At 35.0% G+C, this 27,018-nt stretch overlaps 1 protein-coding gene across 12 annotated transcripts in view; it reads left to right on the top strand.

Moving 5' to 3' along the window:
• Positions 1-20,579, top strand: part of RXFP1 (relaxin family peptide receptor 1) — a 135,650-nt gene extending 115,071 nt beyond the window's left edge. For 8 of the 12 annotated variants that reach the window (XM_045055739.1, XM_045055736.1, XM_045055735.1 and 5 more), the window contains 9 exons: positions 1,658-1,729; positions 4,349-4,420; positions 7,991-8,062; positions 11,243-11,314; positions 12,158-12,229; positions 13,979-14,208; positions 16,268-16,678; positions 17,680-17,898; positions 19,773-20,579. In XM_045055739.1, the coding sequence (XP_044911674.1) occupies positions 1,658-1,729; positions 4,349-4,420; positions 7,991-8,062; positions 11,243-11,314; positions 12,158-12,229; positions 13,979-14,208; positions 16,268-16,678; positions 17,680-17,898; positions 19,773-20,074 (1,522 nt within the window). In that variant the 3' untranslated portion in view covers positions 20,075-20,579. The remainder of the gene's footprint in view (positions 1-1,657; positions 1,730-4,348; positions 4,421-7,990; positions 8,063-11,242; positions 11,315-12,157; positions 12,230-13,978; positions 14,209-16,267; positions 16,679-17,679; positions 17,899-19,772) is intronic. The other 4 variants (XM_045055738.1, XM_045055733.1, XM_045055732.1 and 1 more) reach the window with 3 other exon arrangements.
• Positions 20,580-27,018: the final 6,439 nt, after the last annotated feature.

Below are 27,018 nucleotides of genomic sequence, written 5' to 3'. Positions count from 1 at the left end.
AGCTAAAAAGAAAAGTGTTATCAACTCACCTTAAGAATACTGTGTGAGACTTAAGAGAGCATCACCATCTGGTGGCAGACTCGTGGTAACGACAGTAAAAGAGGAAAGAAATGGACAGTCTCTGTTACTGACAATATATATTGTGAGCGACCAAAAGCTTAGACCAAAGCTGACGACCAAAAAAAGCAGTACCATAAGCACTTAATTTCCAATTTAATAGATTAGTAGAATTTTTCTTTAGAAGGATGACCTAGAATCAAGATTTAAGACTTAATGTAATATTCTGTATAGTACAGAAATCCTATCTACAAAATTCTTGAATTACAGCATATTTCCTCTGCTAAATATCTGTAGTGATAATAAGCTTATTCCCTGGACACTATAGATTGTGAGCTTGAACTTTAAATATTTTGTGTCATTCAACCAGAAAATCTAATTTTGCAATCTGATGCAACATAGGAGAACCCTATAATATCTTCTACAGCCTGACTTCAAATATATCTCTCTTATTTCACTCTTTTCCATTACAAATACACCCTTTTCCTCAACCGACTTGGTTTCTAAACCCCTAACATCTTGGTCTTCCAGATTGTTCAAATATTCCTTGATTTGTCAACATTTATTTTTATTGCAATGCCCAAAATAGAACCAATTTTCCCACATGTAGCCTAGCTAGCAGAATATAGGTACTTCTTTTAATGCTACCCATGTTTCCCCTGCAGATTTTAGTAGCTGTGTCACACTTCAGCTCATATACTTTCGTCACAATTATTCTTGAATAGCTCTATATTATATGGTGAAGAGTAAACTAAGTGTTGGGGTAGACTGAGTAGATTTAAGGACAAGTATTTATTCCTGAAAGTATATCCCTAACCTCAGCTAACTCTTTCCTACAAACTTCCACGATAAACCTAACAAAAGATAAAAGACGGGCAATAAAAGGATGCTTTCATGATCACCACGAAGAAGAGACACTAAACATAAGTTTTTTTGACAAGTTTTACTGCTCAGAATAGACTTCTGATGGTGACATAGCATCACACAGCAAGGGAGTGTAAGTAGGGTCTACATTTATCTCCCTGAATTAGAAATTGTAAAGCCAAGGATAGCATTGGCTTGTGTGGCAATATAATAAAGCAAACAGTGGTGTTCTCAGTGGTAAAATGCTATTGAGATTTTTTCCAGGGGGTGTTTAGGCAAGGGAGTTAGAGGTGAAATATTTTTTTGGCAGCAGGATAATAAAATCTTCTACAGAGTGTAGCAAATAGGGTCACCCCACTTAGAGCAATGCTATTGGTAACTCTCTAGACAGATGTTTAATACAGATCACTATTAAAATGTCTGTTAAGTGGATATTTATCATAACAAAGTTTTTTTAATTTGACTTCTCATTCTCTTCACATTTCTCAGGATAACATATGTGCCTATATGAACATATGATACAGATATGACTCAAAACATTTTTACTATGAACACAGAAAAAGAAGCATTACATATATATATTATTTCAGCTATTATGTAAGTGGCTACATATGAGAATCTATATGAAACAAACAGTATGTGAAAAAAAGATATTTTATTAGAAATCAAATAATTCTTGATCAATTTATTTCTATGATTAAAATTTAGCTTTATTATTTTTGTTTTTATGTTTCAGGGACTTTGAAGGCAACCATATCCATAATTTAAGAAATTTGACTTTTATTTCCTGCAGTAATTTAACTGTTTTGTAAGTAGTATTTTATCCTTTTGATGGCCTATCTCTTTACAAACAAAATGAATCATTTATGTGAACATTAGTTAGCATAAACATGCACAGTAATTATGGCAAATGTTCACTGATGACTTAAAATTTTCTGAAACTGAAGCATATTGGCAAAATTATTGGAGTTCAAACCAAGCTTAACAAAGATTCACAACATAACATGGATCATTGCAACGGTACTGTATTATTTGAGACCTGTTTTTCTCGAACTTAAGTGATACCCACTTTAATGGAAAGAAATGTTCACAGACCACCTAAAATCTCTCCTTGGATCTCAGTTTGAGAAACACCAAATTAGTCGTATTCTATAAGAATGTTTGCCCTTTGCAAATTATTACTGTAAAGATTGTGGGGACAAATTGAATTACAACTAAATTTTTTTAAAACACTGCAGAATGTCTACACCCCTAACGCTATAATTGTGGACACCAGGATAAACTCTAGAATGTTACTGGGTATAATTTCTCCATCTGCCTCTCTAGCCTATTTTTTTTATTTATTTATTTTAATGTTTATTTACTTTTGAGAGAGAGAAAGGGACAGAGTGCTCATGGCAGAGGGGCAGAGAGAGAGGGAGACACAGAATCTGAATCAGCTCCAGGCTCTGAGCTGTCAGCACAGAGCCAGACGCGAGGCTCGAACTCATAGAATGTGAGATAGTGACCTGAGCCGAATCAGATGCTTAAGGAGCTAAGCCACCCAAGTGCCCCTATTGGCCTATTTTAAATTCACATGGCTTTTCCCATGAAAGTGAAGGATGCTGAGGTGTCTTGCAATATGAAAACACAACTGCCTCATTTACAGTTTCTCAGATCAGTGTTTTTCAAACTGTGGGTTCAAACTCACAAGTGGATGATGAAAGCAATATGGTACCTTCTGATTAGCTTTTTTAATGAAAGTTGAATTGAATTGCGTAAAAATGTCGTAGCACAATTTGGATCATTAAATGTATTGTTTTATAAATCTTGGCTCGTGTGGGTGTTTGTCGTGTCCCAACGTAAAATGCATTTTTTTAAGTGTAGTTACCATGGGAAAAGTTTGAAAACCATTATACTAGAATCCATCTGGAAACCACACTAGAATCCATCTAGAAATCCATACTAGAAACCAAAATACTAGGACCCCTGTGTACAGGCAATGCAATAGTTACCACTGATACAATAACTTTTTCTCCAGTATGCTCCCCCCCCCCATTCCAATGGGTTCAGGTCACTGAGATGTTTGAACTCTTGTGCAATGAGCTCAGCAGTCTTCGGGTGCAGGATGCTTATATATCAGTCACGCAAAAAACAGTTCCTACTAACTGCCCAAAGGAAACCAAATTGCAACTAAAGGCCATAGAGCAAATAGATATTTGAAAAACTTACAACTTCTTTGTTGTTCCACTTGTATTTGTTTTTAAAGAAGCCTCTTTGTGAAGATATCATTTGTGAATTTCCTCTTGGCAGGTGCTTGCTCTTTTCTGGTCTAGAGATCCTGGCAGGAGATGATAATGGTTTGGAGAGCTGAGAGGAAATAAATACTTTAGGATGGGACAAGACCAACCTCTAGGGTCGTGCCTCACAATGTGTAAAGAATTGGAAACATTCAGAACACATAAGATCAGTGCAGAAATGAATCAAGGGGTGCCTGGGTGGCTCAGTCTGTTAAGCATCCAACTTCAGCTCAAGTCATGATCTCACAGTTTGAGGGTTTGAGCCCTGCATCGGGCTCTGTGCTGACAGCTCAGAGCCTGGAGCCTGCTTTGGATTCTGTGTCTCCCTCCCTCTCTCTCTCTGCACCTCCCCTGCTTGTACTCTCTCTCTCTCTCTCAAAAATAAATAAACTTGATTGAAAGAAAGAAAGAAAGAAAGAAAGAAAGAAAGAAAGAAAGAAAGAAAGAAAGAAAGAAAAGAAAGAAAGAAAGAAAGAAAAAGAAAGAAAGAAAGAAAGAAAGAAAAAGAAAGAAAGAAAGAAAGAAAGAAAGAAAGAAAGAAAGAAAGAAAGAAAGAAAGAAAGAAAGAAAGAAAGAAAGGAAGATAGAAAAGAAAGAAATGAACTGGTCAAGAATTATATACAGTCTGATTCAACATCCCAAACTAGAGATCTTCTGAATTGGTCCAGCTTAGATTACACTTCCTTAGGTAACTCCACTGAATTGGTCCAGCTTAGATTACACTTCCTTAGGTAACTCCACTCTAAATCACATCAACTCCAATGTGTGTGAGTGCTCGTGTGCAGGGTATTCTGTTAGAGAGACATGCGATACAGGCTGGAGAAGAGGCAGTTCTATAACAGCTCCCTGTGCTCTCTGTTGCATGATATTCAGTCTGTTTTCTCAAGCGTTGAAGTTTTCACTAACTCCCTTGCAGAATTCTTCCCTACCTCACTTAAAAAATCAAATAATTTTTTTTTTCATCATTAAAAATTTTGAGAAATTTAAGACTAAAACAAGACTGGGTAATTTATCATACTACAAGATACTTGATGTGCAAATCACTATATATAATTATTTCCTTTTTTTTAGGCTGTTAATCCTCTCTCCAAAAACTCATTTATCACTTACCTCAAAGAGCTACAACATATTTTTCTTTTTACTTTCAGGGTAATGAGGAAAAACAAAATTAATCATCTAAGTGAAAATACTTTTGCACCTCTACAAAAGCTAGATGAATTGTAAGTTTGATTATGCATATATTGATAAGACTTTTCTTTCTATTGTTTTAGTTCACACTTGTTACATATATATGCTTTTATACATTTGAGAAATATTTATCTCTTTTCCTAGCATTATCTGTATACACTTTGAACCATAAATGAACTCAGACAGCTTAGAAAAATACACTTTAAAATATATATAAAATAAGTATTGAGGAAAATGAGATTTTTTTTTCTTTTATTTTTGAGAGACACAGCATGAGCAAGGGAGGGGCAGAGACAGAGGAGGACATATGATCCAAAGCGGGGTCTATGCTGACATCAGCAAGCCAGATGCAGGGCTCGAACTCACAAACCACGAGATAACAACCTGAGCTGGAGTCAGATGCTTCACTGACTCAGCCACCCAGGTGCCCCAAGGAAAAGGAGATAAAGGAAACATAGCTAAATAATAAAGTCAGGGTAAAATTAATAAATAAAATACATCCTCTGTCCCATTGCTACAGAGGAACAACACATTTGTTTTTAAGTTTCCTAAAGAGTTAGGATTCAGAGACCTTAAAACAAAAAGACATACTTTGCTAATTCTGGAAACAAAAGATAATCTTGGATCCAAAAGAAATCAGACATCCTTGGATAACATCCTAGCCTATAATAATGGAAGAGAGACATAAGTTGAATCAGCTATTTATAACGTCCCTTTTTTAAGATCAATGACAGAATTCCAAAGAGCATTAAAAACAACTCTCTGATAAACCAAAGCTTTGTGGCCCAAGCACACAGTAGCTGATTGTCAGAATAAAATATATATTGAGCAATGGATGAAGTCCCTGTTCTTCGGACAATTTTTTTTATGTTTTAGTATTAATTTTCTCAATTGGATTTTTGCTAAAGTTTGAGCTAACAACTACGGTTGACCCTTAAACAACACAGGTCTGAACTGTGATGGTCCACTTGTACCTGGATTTTTTTCAGTAAATACAGCACAGAACTGTAAATGTATGTTCTCTTCCTTATGACTTTCTTAATAACACTTTATTTTTTTCTGGCTTCCTTTATTGAAAGAATACAGTATATAATACATATAACATACAAAATATGTGTTAATTCACTGTTTATGTTATCAGTAAGGCCTCTGGGCAACAGTAGGCTATTAGTAGTTAAGTTCTGGGGAAGTCAAAAGTTATATGTGGACTTTCAACTGCATAGGGGTAAGGCGGTCAGCACCCCTAACCTCCACATTGTTCAAGGGTCAGCTGTAGTTTGGTTTTGTGTTTTCTGGAAAGAATCTGGATTGTGGGCACATCAACATGTTTTGACAATAAGCTGGGCAGAACATTAAGTTATTAAAACTTTTCCATAAAAAAACTAAAGAATGTAAACTAGAATGTTTCTCTGAATACCTTACCTACATACTGAGACAGATGGAGGTAATTTATATGCCGCATTCTGCTTGAAAACATCAATAAACAAGCCATTGAAACCCCCAATTTTTTCATAACAATTAGCCTGAAACATTTTTTGGTAGGCAGTAGCAATCATTCACTAAATGTGCAAGAAAATCTCAATAGGTATTAGACCCAAGCAAGTTTTGTAACAACTCTTGGTATTTGGCAACTGAACCACATCATCAGTAAATAGGAAATTATTTTATTCTCAATACTAAGGAGACGTGCAAACAGGTGATCCAAAGTTATTATCTAGGTATTAAAATACAAGTTAGTCATGGGATCCATACTTTTCCTTGTTTTATCCTACTTGCAACCACTGTATGAGTATCAGAAAGCAATTCTCCAGGGGCGCCTGGGTGGCTCCGTCGGTTGAGCGCCCAACTTCGGCTCAGGTCATGATCTCACAGTTTGTGAGTTCGAGCCCCGCATCGGGCTCTGTGCTGACAGCTCAGAGCCTGGAGCCTGCTTCGGATTCTGCATCTCCCTCTCTCTCTGCCCCTTCCTCGCTCATGCTCTGTCTCTGTCTCTCAAAAATGAATAAACATTTAAAAAAAATTTTTATAAAAAAAAAGAAAGCAATTCTCCAAATCCTGACTTTCATGATGACATTAAGGTGCAGGTTCTATGTGAGTATCAATAACCAGCAGGGAACATGAAACACAAACAGTGAAATCCACAACCAGTGCTAATCCAGGTTCAGGGGTAAAGGAATGAGCAAGAAAACCTGCAGAGAGCATAACCAAGGCGAATCATTAGTCCTACCAAAAGCCTGCTGAATCCCATATTAAACACTGGCTTGAAAAATCCAATTCCAAGGATGAAAATGGCATGTTTTCTAAGAGGCAATGGTTTAAAACGGGTGGTTCTAGGGGCGCCTGGGTGGCTCAGTCAGTTAAGGAGCCGACTTCAGCTCAGGTCCTGATCTCACAGTTTGTGGGTTCTAGCCCAAGTTGGGCTTTGTGCTGACAGCTCAGAGCCTGAAGCCTCCTTCAGATTCTATGTCTCGGTCTCTCCTGCCCCTCCCCCATGAGCACTCTGTTTCTCTATCTCTCAAAATATAATTAATTAATTAATTAATTAATTTTTAAAGAACTTCAAATCTAAAACTATCATGCCCTTCAAAGTTGAATAATCTCACTTTTGATTTATAAGCACTCCAACTCATGTAACAAATACATACATTCTCCTACTTTTCCTTGTGGCAACTAATAGGATTTGGAGATGGGTAGGGAAAGTGGTTAGGCTTTATCTTAGCATCTCTTGATCACTTTGGAGAACTAAAACCTATTGAAATGTTATCTTGGTTAGAAGAATCTGAACCTTTTTCATGAGTGCTGCCACCACCAAAGCTACCACAAGATCTGTTACCTTCACAACCCTTCTTACAGGGGCTCCTGGGTGGCTCAGTCAGTTAAGCATCTAACTCTTGGTTTCGGCTCAGATCATCATCTCACAGTTCCTGAGTTTGAGCCCCACATTGGCTCTGCGCTCACGGTGTGGAGCCTGCTTGGGATTCTCTCTCTCTTTCTCTCTCTCTGTGCCCATCCCCTGCCTGCTTTCTCTCTCTCTCAAAATAAATAAATTTAAAAAATAAAATAAAACAAAAAAACCATTCTTACAAGGTCATACTAAGCTACAAGGTCATACTATGCTAGGCAGCCCAACTTCTACACATACACCCAAAGTATCCTGCCCCAAGAGCATATGAGATCCCATGCATGTCACCTGTGAAAGATGCTTGCCCCCACAAGAATCCACTTCCATTTGGTAATCATAATAAACCCAAGCAAATGAAAAAAATAAGGCTCCAAATTATACTACTGCTCTAACGCAAAAGGTTGAAGGGAATGAAGGAAAGGGGAAAAGAGGCACAACACATATATTAATTAAATGAGAAAATTGAATCTGTTGGGATAAGATCAAATACCACCAAGCATTTGTCTCTGAAAAAGTTACGAAATGGATTATTCTTATATTTTCCTGTTATACTCCTTTTTTAAAACGTTTAGACTTCTGGTAATTAATATAACTCACTAATAGCACTGTTTAAAGTTGTATAATGGTTCCCTAACAAATTGCAGTACAATCAATAAAGTCTTAAGAAAATAATATGACATGGTTGCAATTATTTCTCTAGGGATTTAGGAAGTAATAAGATTGAAAATCTTCCACCGCAAGTATTTAAGGATCTGAAGGAGCTCTCACAATTGTAAGACTGATACTAATTTTGTCACTTCATTTCTCTATTTTTAATTTCTTTTATTTTTTAAATTGTAATAATATCTGTAACATAAAATTTACCAATTTAACCATTTTTAAATGTACAGTTCAGTGGCATTATGTACATTCATATTGTTATACAACTATCACTTCCATCTCCAGAACTTTTTCATCCTCCCAAACTGATACTCCATACCTATAAAACAATATTTCCCCATCACCTCCCCTGACTGACATCTCTCTTCTGTATTTATTAATTTGACTACTGTAGGTACCCATTAGGTGGAATCATTCAATATTTAAGCTTTTGTGACTGGCTAATTTCACTTAATATAATGTCTTCAAGGTTCATACTTGTTGTAGCATGTGTCAGAATTTCTGGTTATTACTCTGAATAATAGCATTAATTAGTAATAATACTATTCTAAATAATTCATTATGTGTGTGTGTGTGTGTGTGTGTATATATATATATATATACATATATATATATATATATATATATATATATACACACATAGAGAGAGAGAGAGAGAGAGAGATACACGCATATATACACATATAAACATAAACATTGTGTTTATTCATTCACCCATTCATGGATACTTGAGTTCCTCCCACCTTTTAGCTATTGTGAGTAATACTGCTATGAACATGGGTGTACAAATCCCTGTTTGAGACCTTTCTTTCAATCCTTTTCAGTATATAGCCCCAGAAGTAAAATTGCTGGATCATACGGTAATTCTATTTTTAATTTTTTAAGGAAACAACATACTGTTTTCCAAGCAGCTACACCATTTTACATTCCCACTAGTAGTGCACAAGAATTCCAATTTCTCTACATCTTCAACAACACTTTTTTGGATAATAGCCATCCTAATGGATGTGAAATGCGGTTTTGATTTTCATTTCCCTCATTGCGGTTTTGATTTTCATTTCCCTAATGGTTAGTGATGCTGAGCACCTTTTCATGGACTTATTGGCCATATATCTTCTTCGAAGAAATGTCTATTCAAGTCTTTTGCCTATTTTTTAAATTGGGTTGTTTTTTGGTGTTGAATTATAGGAATTCTTTATGTATTTTAGATATTAAATCCTTTTCAATATATGATTTACAAATACTTTCTTCTATATTCTGTAAATTGCGTCTCCACTCTGTTGATGGTCTCCTTTGACACACTGAAGTTTTTAATTTAGATGTAGTCCAATTTTTCTGTTTTGTTGTTGTTGCCTATGCTTTTGGTGTCATATACAAGAATAATGCTTAATCCAATGCCCTGAAGCTTTTCCCCTATGTTTTCTTGTAAGAGTTTTATAGTTCTAGCTTTTATATTTAGGTCTTTCATCCATTTTCAGTTATTTTTATACATGATGTAAGGTATGGTTCTAAGTTCATTCTTTTGTATGTGAATAGCTATCTGGTTTTCCCAGCACCATTTGTTGAAGACTGTCCTTTTCCCATTAAATAGTCTTGGTGCACTTGTTGAAAATCACTTGACCGTATATACAAGGGTTTATCCCTGTGCTCTCTATCCTACTGCACTGGTCTATATGCCTGTCTTTGTAACGGTACCACATTGTTCTGATTACTGTAGCTTTATAATAAGTTTTGAAATTAGGAAGTGTGAAGCCTCTGATTTTGTTCTTCTTTTTCAAAGTTGCTTTAGCTATTCAAGCTCCCTTGAGATTTCATGCAAATTTCAGAATGGATTTTTCTATCTCTACAAAATATATTAGGATTTTGATAGAGATTGCACTGAATCTGTGGGTCACTTTGGGGAGTATTGACATCTTCACAACATTAAGTCTTCTAATCCATAAACATAGAATGTCTTTCCATTTACTGGTATCTTTGTAAATTTGTTTCTGCAACACTGTACTTTCAAAGTCAAGTCTTTCACTTCTTTGGTTAAGTTTATTCCTAAGTATTTTATTCATTCAATGCTATTGTAAATGGAATTATCTTTTGAATTCCTTTTTTGGATTGTTCATTGTTAGTGTAAAGAAACACATTCAATTTTTGTGTGATGGTTTTGCATTTGGCAACTTTCCTGAATTTTATTATAAGTTCCAACAGTTTTGTGTGTGTGTGTGTGTGTGTGCGCGCGCGCGCACGCGTGTGCACGAGCATGCAAGCTTTAGAGTTTTCTACACATGGTTTCATATCATCTGCAAACAAATAATTTTACTTCTCCCTTTCCATTTTGAATGCCCTGTTTTTCCCTTGCCTAATTACTCTGACTAGGGCTTCCAGTACTACGTTAAATAGAAGAAAAATGGATTATCCTGGTCTGGTTACGGATTTGGGAGGAAAAAATTTCAGGCTTTTACCATTGAGCATGATATTAGCTGTGGGCTTTTCATAGACAGCCTGTATTGTGTTCAGATAATTTCCTTCTAGTCCTAGACTGTTGAGTTCACTTTGTTCCTTTATACAACTCAATTTTCATTTGTCTTTCTTCCTCTCTTTCCTTCTTTCTGCAATCACCACTCCCCAATAGCTCCTCCATTTAACTAATGGTCTAATCTAGAATAAATTTCTAAAAGAATTTGCCCTGAGAAGCCCCTTTAATCAATGATTCTTGTTTCAATGCTTCTTGTTTGTTTTTTGTTTTTTTCAAAAAGGATTATGAAATTTTTTCCATCAGAATTCGGCTGCACTGTCATTCTGGTCTATATCTCTTTGTTCCCAGCTCTAGCCTTTCACTGTTCATTTCATGCCTCACAAATCATTAGAACAAACATCACTCTTTGGAATAAGATTTATTGGGAAAAGTATTCAGGGTAATTCTATTAATTCAATTTTTGACAAAATGAGATTGTGTTTTCATTTAACTAAATGAGAACCTAGGCAAAATGTGAGGTATGTGTGGTTTCTCTCAGGGTACCCTATCACTTCTTTGGTGAGAGCCATTTCTTGACTAGTTCACTTCCATTCTTATGTTGTCTTAGCTCCCTCTCTACACTAACAAAATCCTAAGAGCCAGGCACTATTCTAAGTGTTTTATCTCCATTAATTTCTGTAAATATTTAATGAGCTCTGTAAGGCAAGTGCTATTACTACACTTGTTTTTTTTTTTTTTTTTTTGGTACCAAAGTCAAGATACATTTTCTCTTTACTTAAGAAGTTTCTAGAAATGACCTACTGCTGCCTCTTTTTTAAAAAACAGGAATCTTTCCTATAACCCAATCCAGAAAATTCAAGCAAATCAATTTGATTATCTTGTCAAACTCAAGTCTCTGTAAGTATATACCTATGGGGATAGTTTTATGATGAAATCATTATTATATACTGACTAATAAATTCTGTAAGATTTGTAGAATCTTTCAAATCAGAAGCGCTTTTCCAGGATGTTAGTTAAGTGCCACCAAACCATGTGAGTGCTCACTATCAACCAACAGGTAGCTGTTAGTTTTATCTTACATGTTTATAAACTAAGAATTAGGTAATGATTTTATATTTTGCTGTAATCACCAGGAATTTCTATTGGATCATTTATTTTGATCCTCTGAAGGCATCTCTGCGTATCTATTTCTCTATTAGCACTGGTATCTAAGAATTTATTATAGCTACTTTTAGCCAAAGATGCAATATTCTCTTATATAAATCATTACTTATACCACACACAAAAAAATCTTTTATGGTCTAACAATTGCCTCTAAAAGATGTCTCAGTTAATTTAATTTAAATGTCCTTCAGTTAGATGGCATCTTACTAGAAAAAAAAATTGTTATTTAAAAATTATTAGAAAAATTTCAAAATGTAAAACTCCTCTGCTATTGTAACGTTGTCTAAAAGATGTTTGTTCATTTATTCTACAAATATTTATTGAGTAGTTACTATACACAAAGCATTGTGTTATGATCTACAAGGATCCAAAACTTCAAATAGAAGAGATAGATGTGTATAAATGCTAAAATCAGAAAGGAGTTGGGGAAGTAAGTGTGTAGGGCAGGCTGAGGATGAATGTTTGGTTCACAATCAGTGTTGACTGACAGTATCTTATTAATTGTCCATCACAAAAAGTCATTTTATTACACCCTTATAACATATGTTATTTTTATAATTAATTTGGTATTTTTAGCAGCCTAGAAGGAATTGAAATTTCAAATATCCAACAAAGGATGTTTAGACCTCTAATGAATCTCTCTCACATGTAAGCAGATGTTTTCCTTGTTTTTCACCTTGATTTTAATCTTTTATGTTTCCATGTGCACTATGCTAATACATCCATACCCAATGCATCCAATCTATCAAATTTTCTACTAACTAATTTGCCTAAACAATATTATTCTTAATGTGTTGCTATGGGGTGGGATGATTTTTACTGTTCCATGGTTTGGTAGAATCAAAGGTGATTTTTTAAATATCAGAGAACATGAGTGTGGACGGAACCCACCCATTCCTATAAGCTCTCCTCAGCACTGACACCATTCATACATACTGATGTTTGCCTGATGAGCTAGTAATTTGCACATATGGTATAAGTGCTACCAGATGAAAAAATAAGAATTTACATAAGCAACACAAAATAACTATAAATAAGTAATTGCTGTAAATGGAGGACAGTATGGAGAAATCCTCCTCAGTAAAAATTGCCTCCAATGTTAGGACATGATTGGAGCAAGTGTGTATGGATAAACTGGTAAACTTTGAAAAATCTTTTATTCAAACAGTGTGTATTATAGTACCATTGATTCCATGCTTTGGGAACATTTTCTTTAATTGAATGCAATCTTACAGAAGATATGAGAATGATCTCCATGCCAGGGTAATTAATTCTCAATAATTTACAAAGTGTCATGTCACCACTCCATAATTTCGCTTATGTTTTAAGTCTCACACGGGACATTCTTTTTGTTTTTCCTAACTCCTCACAGAGGATGCTTTTAAAAGTTTCTTTGGTTGCACACAACATAAAACACTCTGAATAAAGTAAGCCAATGGTGTAGCTCACAAAACCCAAGAAACAACTCAAGGAATAAACCTGAATTGGGGCAGAAACCATATCAGATCTAAGGGACTCAGGAAGGAAGGGTTAAACAATAGGACAATATACTGTGATTGACATGCTTTTATCTTGTATTGCTACAGCTGTCTATACTATAAAGATCATTTCTATTTTTTTGCCAGAGTACATAGCTTTAGAGCTATGTACTCTAAAGCTCTAATTAGATTTGAACTTCAATTTCTACATTTATTAGAAATTTCACAGCAAATAATTTGCCTCCATTGAATATTCATCTCCTTCTATGGTGTTGTTAATACCTGTCCCATGGAGTTGATTGGAGAATTTATTCCTGATACGAAGATGCTGAATACGTGGTGTTGGTGTTGGTGGTTAACAGTCATAATTATTGATCGACTTTATCAGTAAGATTAGTCTATTAATGAAAGAATTAACTCAACAAAACTTATTGAACACTCATCTAGGTACCAAAATCTGGTTGAGAGATAAGCATGTTAACACGTAGTTACAGATCACATAACTATATAGTAGAAAAGCCATGGAAGCATAAAGGAGAAAGCATATGGCTGTCTCTTCCCCGGAGGGCTAGACTGGTTTCAGCAACAATAGGAGCTGTGTAACAATGCACTCACCTGTACTAAACACTAAAAATGCAATAAAAGTTTCCTTTAATTCTCTTGATCACATGCTACCGGCTTGTTTATGTTTCAAGACACGCCTAACACTTGTATATTCATGATGGCCACTTGCTGCTCTGACCCTCAAACTCTTTTACAGTGAAATCAAGTTCACTTAGTGTCCTTAATGTTTTACATTCCTGTGAGTCTCCTATTAAGATATTTTCTTTCTATTGAGAAAATGTAGGAAAGAAATATTAATATATAATGGCACTGAATTAAATGTAAATTCTTCTTGTACTCTCACTTTGTTCATCAGATATTTTAAGAAATTCCAGTACTGTGGGTATGCACCACATGTTCGCAGCTGTAAACCAAACACTGATGGGATCTCATCTCTCGAGAACCTCTTGGCAAACATTATTCAGAGAGTATTTGTCTGGGTTGTATCTGCAGTCACATGCTTTGGAAACGTCTTTGTCATTTGTATGAGACCTTATATCAGGTCTGAGAACAGACTGCATGCCATGTCAATCATTTCTCTCTGCTGTGAGTATTTCCTGGTTGAAGAGGAATTACACTTTTGCAATATATGAAAGCACTGCTATTCAAAAATGAGTAAAAAGAGTGGTGGAATTATGAGATTTTAAGTCTTTCTCCTTTTTGCTTATATATTGTGTTCACATTCGTTGCAATGAAAATGAAATTCCTTTAGTGAGAAGAAAATACGTTTTTAAAACAAGAAAATTCAATTACCTTATACATATTAAAGAAGCTGTCATTCATTGGTTTTCTTCTCTGAAGACATTTTGTTAAAGAAGGTAAAATACTTTACTGTGAATAAAATGGCAACCTTTAATTTTTACATCCAGAGGTGTATTTACCGTTTTGTTTGCATGTCCAGATATAGACATTGACTTAACTGATGGCTGTTTTTCTGGTCTCTGAGCTACTAAAATCTTTTTCATTCATAATTTGAAATATTTAAAAGAATTTTTTTAACATTTATGTTTGAGAGAGAGACAGAGCACTAGTCAGGGAGGAGCAGAGAGAGAGAGGGAGATACAGAATCTGAAGCAGGTTCCAGGCTCTGAGCTGTCAGCACAGAGCTTGATGTGGAGCTCAAACCTATGAACCATAAGATCATGACCTGAGCCGAAGTCAGATGCTTAACTGACTGAGCCATCCAGGCACCCCCATAATTTGAAATATTTAAATAATAAAATGTTTTTAGGTAGAATTAAGTATTTTTAAGTTTTTGAAATGTGATTGTGAGGTATTATGTTAAGTGAGGACTACAAAAAAAAATAAGCAAGACCAGTCCTCAGGTTGTTTATAGTGTGGGTCAAGTGATCCATATTTTCTCCAGTGAGTATCAATCTATACAATGTTCTACTTTATGCATGCTGTCCATGTCTTACCCCCAGCCTCATTCAAAGTCTAATATCTAATTGTTTTTTTCACTGCAAGCTATCTAAGAAATAGAACTCAGAAATTGTTTACTACATTGTATCGTTAACTACAAAATTTTGAGTATGCTAAATTTCCCTGGTGAAGGCTAGAATATCACATCAATATTTAAGGATTGGGGCCAGCCTTATGATTTATACAGTGATGTGATTTTTGGAAGGTTTGTATAGAATGCTTATAAAGTCAAAAAAAATCTCACCTACTCTCTGACATGAAATGTTCATTTAAAAAGCAAAATCACCAAGTAGTGCATCACATTGACAACTGATTTGGGAGATGGGAGAGCCTAAAAAGAGACAGAGAAAGATGTAAAAATGGAAGAGAGAATCAGAGAGAACAGGTTTGCTTAGACCAGCTCTGGGTAAATAACTTAAGCCCTCCAAAATTATACTGACTACAGAGCACTTCTTAATTATTCCTTTCTTCTAAATTATAGACCCCGAAATTCATAGTCATTAGTCTATCACAGCAATTTCTGAATTACTTTCTCTAGGATTTTGGATGATATCCCTAACATGTTAAGCTGGGAGCATTTCACTGGAAGAGGGGATCCAAATAACAACATCCCCATATTGGTCCCTAATCAAACGCTCAACATAATTACATTTAATTCATTTACTCAACACTTCTAGGTGATGGGACCAGAATGGAAAACAAAATACACAATATCCCTGCTCACACAGACTTGAAAATTAGAAAAAACAAAAACAAAAAACAAAACAAAAACAAAAACAGAGAAATGATTACATAATTAGCTGTAGATGGTGCTGTAAGAGTACGTATTGAAGAGAGCTGATGAAAAGGTCCTTATCCATAAACAAATTGTTAGAATAAAAATTACCTCCCCCCAAAGGGCACCTGGGTGGCTCAGTCAGTTAAGCATCTGACTTCAGGCTCAGGTCATGATCTTGGGGTTCATGGGTTCAAGCCCTACTTGGGTTCTGTGCTGACAGTATGGAGCTTGCTTGGGATTCTCTCTCCCAAAATACATAAATAAACATTTAAAAAAAAAATTACCTCACCCCAAAATAGAAGTAAATTAGGTATTTTTTGCTAATACTAAAAATATTACTGTTTGTCATTAATTTTATTATACTTACTTATTTCTCTAATTTCGCAACATTTACTGATCCTATAGGTGCTGACTGCCTAATGGGAATATATTTGTTTGTCATTGGAGCCTTCGATCTCAAGTTTCGTGGAGAATACAACAAGCACGCGCAGCTGTGGATGGAGAGCATTCACTGTCAGATTGTAGGCTCTTTGGCCATTCTATCCACAGAAGTATCAGTGTTACTTCTAACATTTCTGACACTGGAAAAATATATCTGCATTGTCTATCCTTTTAGATGTTTAAGACCTAAAAAATGCAGAACAATTACAGTTCTGATTCTCATTTGGATGACTGGGTTTATCGTGGCTTTCATTCCATTGACCAATAAGGAATTTTTCAAAAACTACTATGGCACCAATGGCGTGTGCTTCCCTCTTCATTCAGAAGACACAGAAAGTACTGGAGCTCAGATTTACTCCGTGGCAATTTTTCTCGGTAAGAAACTGTGTATGATAAGCCCTTTCATTCAAATATTAGAATAAATCACATTTTCAATCTCATTATTTCTTCTAATGTTTATACATTTTTATTTCAGAACTTCTAGCCAGTTTTTCTCATCAACATTGGGGATGGATTCTGTCAGAATCCCCTAAAGGGATTTTTCTCCCCCTGAATTACCATTTTCTTATTTAATTCCAACATGCTCCTTAATAAAAGACAAAACAGTAAATACTTGTAGTTCATGCATTCACCCTAATAATACTAAACAAAATATATATTTAACTCTTTGCCCTTATAAGATAAATAAACTCAAAGTAGCCACCCACACAAGTCTTTGGCTTGAAAATAGACATACAAGTGTTTTTGTACTGTAAAAAATGTTTCAGGGGTAAGTTAAAAAAAATGTGTGTGTGTATATATATATATATTCAATTAGTATATGTGTGTGTGTGTGTATATATATATATATATATACACACACACACACATATACTAATTGAATTATTTTAAAAAATTATAAAGATTAATTTAGAAGGCCCAGGATATTCACTGAATCACTATAATCTCATTTTAATATGCCATTTTTGATTTTTTTAATGTTTATTTTTGAGAGAGAGAGTATACGCGGGCCTGTCGGGGTTGGGGCAGAAAGAGGGAGACACAGAATCTGAGACAGTCTCCAGGCTCTGAGCTGTCAGCACAGAGCCTATTGCAGAGCTGAAACACATGAACTGTGAGATCATGACCTGAGCGAAGTCAGATGCTTAACCGACTAAGCCACCCAGGGGCCCCTAATATGCCATTTTTAAATTAAAATTTCTTCATTCCACATTAGTTCAACAAAACTTCAAATTTTTTTTAAAAATCATTATTTTTCTTCATAATTCTTATAAAGAACAAAACACATGTTGTTCACGTTCAAACAGCTAAGAGTATGTGTGTTTGTTTTGAAAGAATGCTCATCACATTAATAATAATCTTTGTGTTCTAAATAGGTATTAACTTGGCAGCATTTATCATCATAGTTTTTTCTTATGGAAGCATGTTTTATAGCATTCATCAAAGTGCCATAACAGCAACTGAAATACGGAATCAAGTTAAAAAAGAGATGATCCTTGCCAAACGGTTTTTCTTTATTGTATTTACTGATGCATTATGCTGGATACCCATTTTTGTGCTGAAATTTCTTTCATTGCTTCAGGTAGAAATACCAGGTACAATGTTTTTTTTCTTTCTGTAAAGAAATAACAAGTCTCTTTCTGCAGTGTTCCTCCAAGAAAGAAAATTAAGATCCTTAACATCAACTCATTTTAAGAATTATAAGTCAGAGTTATATGTACCTTAGGCTCTGTTCATCAATCAAATGTTTACCAGGAGTAAGCTGTTCAATTATTTCCATAAATGCCCCAAAACCCTATTACCATTGAAGCAAAGAACAACTCAAATAAATAACACTCTATGCTTTGTAATTCTGATAATCCCATGCTTAAGATGACCAAACAGGTGAAAATGATTATCAAATATTTACTTCATTTTTTTTTTGAGAACATAAGACATTATTCTTCCTAGAATACATAGCAATTTAGAGAGCATGACGCCAGAGTGTGAAAGATGATTGAAGAATGCATTATTGGTATTTAAAAATAATGTACATCACACTCATTAGGATAGCTATTATCAAAAACACAGAAAGTAGCAAAAATTGGTGAGGATTTGGAGAAACTAGAGCATCGCTGGTAGGAATGTAAAATAGCACAGCTGCTACAGAAAACAGCATGGTGGTTCCTCAAAAAATTAAACATAGAAATACCATATGACCCAGCAATTCCTCTTCTGGGAGTTAAAGGAATTAAAAGTAGGAACTCAAACAGACATTGGTTCACCTATGTTCATAGCAGCATTATTCACTATAGCCAAAAGGTAGAAATAACCCGTGTCCATCAATGTATGAATGGATAAGCAAAATGTATCCTATACACACAAAAGATTATTCTTCAGCCTTAAAAAGGGAGGAAATTCGGAAACATGGTACCACATGAATGGACCTTGAAGACATTATACTAAGTGAGATAAGTCAGTCACAAAAACACAAATATTGTATGATTCCACTTATATGACGTAACTAGGATAGTCAAATTCATAGAGACAGACAGTTTGTGAATGTGTTATCAGGTTGGGAGGGAAAGGGCATGAAAAGTTATTGTTTACATAGATGTGTAGTTTCAGTTTGGGAGGATGAAAAAGTTCTAGAGACGGACGGTGGTGATGGTTGTACAACAATATGAATGTACTTAATGCCACTGAACTGCACACTTAAAACTGATTAAAATGGTAAATTTTACTTTATGTATATTTTACTACAATAAAAAAGTGTCCAAAATGCTATTAATTGTAATACAGTATATATTCACATTCTTAAAATTTATGAACATACAATTTTAATTTTTTTTTACCCCATGGTTAGGGTGATATTATCTTACATTTCATAAGCAACAAAGAAGGAAAATAGCATCAGTAAAATTATAATAGCAAATATGATGAGTTACCTATGTACTACAGTGATTTTTAAGATAAGTTTAGCCAAAGATTTTTTTACTGAAATAAATATCTAGTCAAAAGCCTAAAAATGCATACCTGTTTCTAAAACCAAAAAAATAGCGGAAAAGAAATCTTTTTTAAAGACTGTATATTCTCAGAAATACTATATGTTCTATCCAGCAATTAAAATATTGGGAAAGGTTTGATCTGGATGCTAAACAATATTATTTTTCCTAAAATGGAATCATATCACAATAATATGTAATCACTTGGTAGAAAATGGTTCTACCTAATGGAATACTTTTGTTGATGTATTCAAGAAAAGCTACTTAGCAAAGAACCCTGTTTTTCTGCTCTACGAGCACTCCCTTCAAACACTGACACCCTGGAAAGACGTTCTGGAAACACATTAGATTTGGTATTTAATTATGTGACATCAAAGAGAAAAAAATAAGACTCAAAAGAGGACTGGGGGAAAAACAAGGAAAAGGGGCTTCTATACCTTGTAAACATCCACAAACACTAAAACTATCACATTTTTCTCTTTCAGGTACCATAACCTCTTGGGTAGTGATTTTTATTCTGCCTATCAACAGTGCTTTGAACCCAATTCTGTATACTCTGACCACAAGACCATTCAAGGAAATGATTCATCAGTTTTGGTATAACTACAGAAAAAGAAGATCTATTGACAGCAAAGGAAGTCAGAAAACATATGCTCCGTCTTTCATCTGGGTAGAAATGTGGCCGCTGCAAGAGATGCCACCTGAGTTAATAAAGCCAGCTCTTTTCACAGACCCCTGTGAATTGTCACTAATTTCTCAATCAACTAGACTCAATTCCTATTCATAACGGACTTTGAAACCCATTTCTACACAGAGAATATTATGGGATGCTTCGTGATGGATTTATTAGTATAAAATGAATGCCACAAAATTACTAATTTATAATGGCCGAGATAAAACCATTACAAAGACATGAGGTTATTTGGGAAAAATCAAAGTGACTGATGCCCATATAAAGGGAAATAAATTATACTGATAATGTGTATATATTAGTACATATTTTGCATAGGAAATTAAGAGAAATCTATTTCAGAAAGACTCATTCATTCTTTTACTAGGCATTTATTGAGTACCCACTATGTGTATAGCACTGCAGTAAATTTCTGGAAGTATAGAACCTGGAAGTATAGAATAGTATAGAACCTTTTCAATTTGCAATGTTAAATTATGTTTAGCTACAACAGAATAGATGCAGCTCTTAGATGAAGGTAGAGCTTTATCTGTCATGCACACAGCAAACATAATAATCATGGACACTTTTAAATAAAGGTTTAAGGTTTTGTAATACTCAATGTAATGAAAAATGAGAAATGAGAAAATGTCTGATTGTTTGCAAAATATTTTGTTTTAACAATTCATCTTACCTCTCAAGTTGCTGTACATTTGAGAGGTAGTACAAGATATCTATTTCTATGAAAAAAGATATTCTGATAAACTCAAAAAAGCATTTTACAGTCAACTAATTTTCAACAAAGATACCAAGACAATCAAATGAGGAAAGAACTGTCTGTTCAACAAATGATGCTGGGACAACTGGATATTCACATGCAAAAGAAGGAAATTGGACCCTTACCTTACACCATATATAAAAATTAACTCAAAATTAATCAACAACCTAAAAACAAGACAAAACTCTTAGAAGAAAACATATGACTAAATCTTCAAGACCTTGGATTTAGCAATGGTTTGTTAGGTGTGTCAACAAAAGCATAAGCAACAAAGGGGAAAAAATTGATAAATTGGACTTCATCTAAATTAAAAACTTTTGTGTACCAAACAACACTATCAAAAAAGTAAAAAAGACGGGCGCCTAGCTGGCTCAGTCAGTGGAGTGTACCTCTCAATCTCGGGGTTATAAGTTCGAGCCCCACGTTGGGTGTAGATTACTTAAAAATGAAATCTTTTTTAAAAAAGTAAAAAGACAACCTACGGAATGGAAGAAAATATTTGCAAATCATATATCTGAGAAGGTTTTAATATCCAGAACATATAAAGAACTCCTACAACTCAACCACAAGATGAACAAGCCAATTTAAAAGTGGACAAAGAACTTAAAAAGCCATTTCTCCAAACAAGATATACAAATGGCCTTGAAAAGTCGCTCAACATCACTAATCATTAGAAAAATGAAAATTAGAACCACAATGAGATAACACTTTACACCTACTAAAAAGGCTGTAACTAAAACAACAAAAGACAAAGAAAAAAAGAGAAAACAAATACTGACAAGGATGTGGAGATTGAAACCCTTCTGCATTGCTGGTTGAAATGTAAAATGATGCAGCTGTTATCATAGACAGTAGTGTGGTGGTTCTTCAAAAGCTTATCATAGGATTAACATATGATCCAGCAATTTCACTCCCAGGTGTAAACCCAAAAGAATAGAAAACAGGATCCAAACAGACGCTTGAATACAAATGCTCATTGCATTATTCACAGTAGCCAAAAGATGGAAACAACTCAAGTGCCCATCAACTGATAAACGGAAAAACAAAATGTGGTATATACATACAATGGAATATCATTCAGCCATTTATAAGAAATAATAAAGTTCTGACACATGCTACAATGTGATGAGTATCAAATAACCCAAACACAAAAGGACAAATACCATATGATTCCACGTACATGAAATATCTAGGATAAGCAAATTCATAGAGATAGAAAATAGATTAGAGGTCACTGGGGGTGAGAGGGTCAGAAGGATGCTGCCTAAGAAGTACAGAGTATTTTCCTGGACAAAAAAAGTTATAAAATTGATTGTGGTGATGGATAAATAACTGTGAAAATGCTAAAAGCCACTGAATTGTAGATGTTAGACGGGTGAATTTTATGGTTTGTGAATTAGATCTCAATAAAGCAGTTAAAGGGAAAAAGAAGAACTAGAATGCAATGATTCAGGAACTTAAGGAAGGAAAGGTCTGCATGCACATGTTTTACTTCAAAGACAAAGTAGCTGTCATCAAGAGATGGATTTACCTTCCTTTTGCATGGCCAGTCAGTTCATAAGATACTAACTTTTTGGCTACTTATTCTTCTGGTCTCTAACTGAGCTATTGGAATTTTTTTGGTTTAGTAATTTGAAACCTTTAAATAGGAACAAAATGTTTTCAGGTAGTTTTAAATACACTAAAAATGTTTAACACATGAAATTACTGGAATCAGAAATGTATTTATTGAATATATAATTGTATAGATTTCTTTGGAAAGTAAGTTACCTGAAACTTACATCTATTAAAAACATGGATTACTTTGAGTCCTGTTTGTTCTTACTTGGAATAATGACAATAAATTTTCTACATGAGGAATATGGTTACACTTCCAACAAAAAATCAGAAAATAATAGAAAGCTATAGTTCTGCTTATAATATTCAATTCTCTAACTGCTGAAACTATATAATTTTTAAAGCTCACAAAAACAAAAATATTTAAATTCTCATAAGTTTATTTTGGGATTACTTGTTATTCTTAAATCTTATTGCTAATAAATATTACAATAGAAAAGTGGCTGAGTTGGTTGAGCATCTGACTCCGGCTCAGGTCATGATCTCACAGTCTGTGAGTTCAAGCCCCATGTCAGGCTCTGTGCTGACAGCACAGAGCCTGAAGCCAGCTTTGGATTCTGTATCTCCCTCTCTCTCTCTGCCCCTCCCCCGCACTTGCTCGCGCTCTCTCTCTCTCTCTCTCTCTCTCTCTGTCAAAAACAAACATTAAAAAATTAGAAGAAAAATATTTTTCTTAAAAATAATTTCTAAAAAAAAAAAGCATTAATTATGAAGACAAGATAGATAAAATGTAATACTACAAAAATCATGATCGTAACCTGTGTTTAAGGGTCTTAGAAATGCATGAATTTACAAAATAATCTGAAACAACTTTTTAGCATTAAAATATTTTCCAATAATTTTCTAGAAGCCATTTAGTTTCCTGTTTATTCAGGCTACTCACTCTTCCATTCTTCCACCTCTCCAAATAGGGTAACTTCTATTTAACTTATTTTGGTAAGTAATTACTGGCATACCACATAACTAGTTCCTACTGACTTCGAAGGAAGGTGCAATAGAAGCACTAAGTTAACTCAGATAGAAGTTATGGTTTTCTCTCTTGCAAAAATAACTTTGGTCCAAAACTCATGGCCTATGCTTCTAGGTCAAATCAATGCCTCTAAGTTAAACCAAAGTATTTTAAAATTTAAAAATAAATACCAGGAAGACTTCAACCTTTTTTTTTTTGTTTTGTTTTTTTACTATTTTCAGTCTAAGGGTTCCTAATGCATTTGGCTACTACCTAATCCCTCACAAAGCAATTACTGCCTTTTAGCAACTTAGATATTCATAAAATTGAAGGAAAACAAATGGGAAAGAGATATATGCAGCCAGAATACTCAAGTCCATGCATTTTACTGCTTACCTAATAAGTAAATTGATACTTGAATGTGATGGAGTGAACCACTCTAAGAGACTTCAAAAATACATTGAATTTTTAACAATGTATTTCTTTTTTTTTTTTTTTTTAAGTTTATTTCCTGAGAGAAAGAGAGAATGAGTGGTGAAGGGACAGAGACAGAGGGAGAGGATCCCAAGCAGGCTCTGTGCTGTCAGTGTGGAGCCTGACGTGAGGCTTGAACCCATAAACCATTATTAGATCATGACCTGAGCTGAAATCAAGAGTTGGATGTTTAATCATCTGAGCCACCCAGGCACCCCAATGTACTCCTCTTTTAAATAAAAATCTTTCACTAGAAGCCTCATTTACTGTTTTAAATCCTTTTCTTATCTTTTCTTAAGACTTTTTAAAACAAAAGATTTGTTTAATGTTTATTTTTTAAAATTTTTTAAATGTTTTTATTTGTTTTAATGTTTATTTTTAAGAGAGAGAAAGAGCGTGAGCAGGATAGGGGCTGAGAGAGACCGAGACAGAATCCAAAGTGGGCTCCAGGCTTTGAGCTATCAGCACAGAGCCTGACGTGGGGCTTGAACCCACAAACCATGAGATCATGACTTGAGCTGAATCCGGATGCTTACCCAGCTGAGCCACCCAGGCGCCCCTTATCTATTTCTATGGTTTCAATTACTTTATATATACTGATGATTCCCACATTTTTGCCTTTAGCCTATTCTCTCTCCTAAATTAGTCACTTATGCATACAACTGCCCACTAAACATTGAGTATCTCTCTGGCTCTTTCATGTACATTATCATGTGATGGGGATTTAGAGTGGTGGGGGTCCAGAGCTCATGGCCATGAAAGAATTCTTGAGATGTCTTTGATGCAAAAAGGTGATTTTATTAAAGCACTGGGATAGGACTCCCGGGCAGAAAAAGATGCACTGGGGTTGTGAAGAGTGACTGATTATATGCTATGTAGTTTGGAGAGGTAAAGGCAAAAAGGGAGGCTTTCAAAAGGACTTTCATATGCTAAAGATACCACAGGCCTTGCTATTGTCAAGCTTAGGTTGTTTTCCCTCTGGTAAGACATTAAGATAGTAGAGAGTTCCTGGAGAAATGTTACACATACTCTGTATTTACCTCAAGAATTTGTCAATGGGCTGCAGGTTATAAAGAAATTTAACTATGCATATCATTTCCTTCTTGTCTTTGCTCCCCACATCACTATGGATGGGAGGGTGATGTTAGGGCTCCAGGAAACTGAGTCTATAGGTTTTTGGAGATTAAGCTATTTATAAGATTGCCTTTTTCCTATAATTTATGAAGACATTTTTTTAATATAATTGTCAAGTTAGCTAACAAATGGTATATACAGTGTACTCTTGGCTTTGGGAGTAGATTCCCGTGATTCATTGCTTACATACAACACCCAGTACTCATCCCAACAGGTGTCCTCCTCAATGCCCATCACCCATTTTTCCCTCCCCACCGTCCCTCCATCAACCCTGCTTGTTCTCTGTATTTAAGTCTTTTACGGTTTGCCTCCCTGTTTGAAATTATTTTTTCCCTTTCCCTTCCCCAATAGTCTTCTGTTAAGTTTCTCAAATCCCACATGAGTGAAAACGTATCTTACTCTGACTTATTTCACTTAGCGTAATCCCCTCCAGTTCCATCCATGTTGTTGCAAATGGCAAGATTTCATTATTTTTCATTGTCAAGTAGTATTCCATTATGTATATATATATATATAATGTATATATTATATGTATACACATGTATACCATATATATGTGTATATATACACATATATGTATGTATGTGTATATATATATATATATATATATATATATATATATATATATAAAAAACATCTTTATCCATTCATCAGTTGATGGACATTTGAGCTTTTTCCATAATTTGGCTATTGTTGATAGCACTGCTATAAACATTGGGGTACACATGCCCCTATGAATCAGCACTCCTGTATCCTTTGGATAAATTCCTAATAGTGCTATTGCTAGGTTGTAGGGTAATTCTATTTTTATAAACTAATGGAAATTCATATCCTGCAGGACTATGATCTCCATCAGTTAACCATTTGTTTCCCCCTTTCCTTTGTTCTTGGGCAGCCAAGAGTGCCTGAGGAATGTCACACATATCCCTCCAGGTGAGTAGGAGGGGTTGGGGCAGGGGATTGTTATTCTTAGCTTGAGCTTTGCCCTCAGCTTGCCTTATGCTCCTTCATCATTATGGACTCAGTCTTACTAAGACTCTGTACTGACACCTTATCTTATCAACAGCTTAATCTCCAAAAACCTATAGACTCCTTCGAGACCCTGTCTTAGTGAATGGTACCGAAAGCCCAACCTAGAAATCCTAGAATCAGTCTTTAGCTCTTCCTTCTCCTTTATCCATCATATCAAATCACCTAGCCCTACTTTTATTCTACCTAAAAAACAACTCTTAAATCTATCCACTTGGCTTTATCCCAATTTCCAGTACCTTAGTTTGTGTGGACATCATGTATTGTTGCCGTATTTGCAATAACCTTCTAACAAGTTTCTATACCTCCAGTTGTAATTTGTTCAAATGATTTTTATCCATATTTAGAGCTCTCAAAAAACTAATCTATGGGCCCTTGCGTGGCTCAGTCAGGTAAGCGCTGACTCTTGATTTCAACTCAGGTCATGCTTTCATGGTTTGTGGGTTCGGGCCCCGCATCGGGCTGTGTGCTGACAGTGCAGGGCCTGCTTGGGATTCTGTCTCCCTCTCTCTCTCAAAAACAAACTTTTTGTTTTTATTTATTTATTTTGAGAGAGACCACACAAGCAAGGGAGGGGCTGAGAGAGAGAGAGAATACTAATTTTGGTGTAAGAGACCCACAGGCAAATTCCATCTAACCTTACTTCCTATTCTGTTTCTATAGACAGAAATAACATCACTTTCCTCAAAAGTTAATATTAAATAATGCTTATAAAGCTCCTAGCATAATGCCTAACTCAGAATTTTTGAAACACATTATTTGTAATACTAAAAATTTCATTACAGTGACTTTTACCCTCTTGAGGCCTTTTTTTTTTTTTTTTTGAGAGAGAGCACAAACGGCAGAGGGGGGCAAAGGGGGGGGGGAGAGAGAGAGAGAGAGAGAGAGAGAGAGAGAGAGAGAGAGAGAGAGAATCCCAAGCAGGCTCTGTGCTGAGCAGGATCATGGGATCATGACCCAAGCTGAAATCAAGAGTCAGATACTCCAGCGACTGACTGAGCCACCGAGGCTATCAAAAACCTCTTGAGGCTTTTAATTACATCAAAATACTGAGTTTTTCCTCTAAGGTGTATATAGAAC

The sequence above is a fragment of the Felis catus genome, chromosome B1, assembly GCF_018350175.1.
Source record: "Felis catus isolate Fca126 chromosome B1, F.catus_Fca126_mat1.0, whole genome shotgun sequence".
Taxonomy (NCBI): Eukaryota; Metazoa; Chordata; class Mammalia; order Carnivora; family Felidae; genus Felis; species Felis catus.
This window is presented reverse-complemented; position numbering and strand designations above follow the sequence as displayed.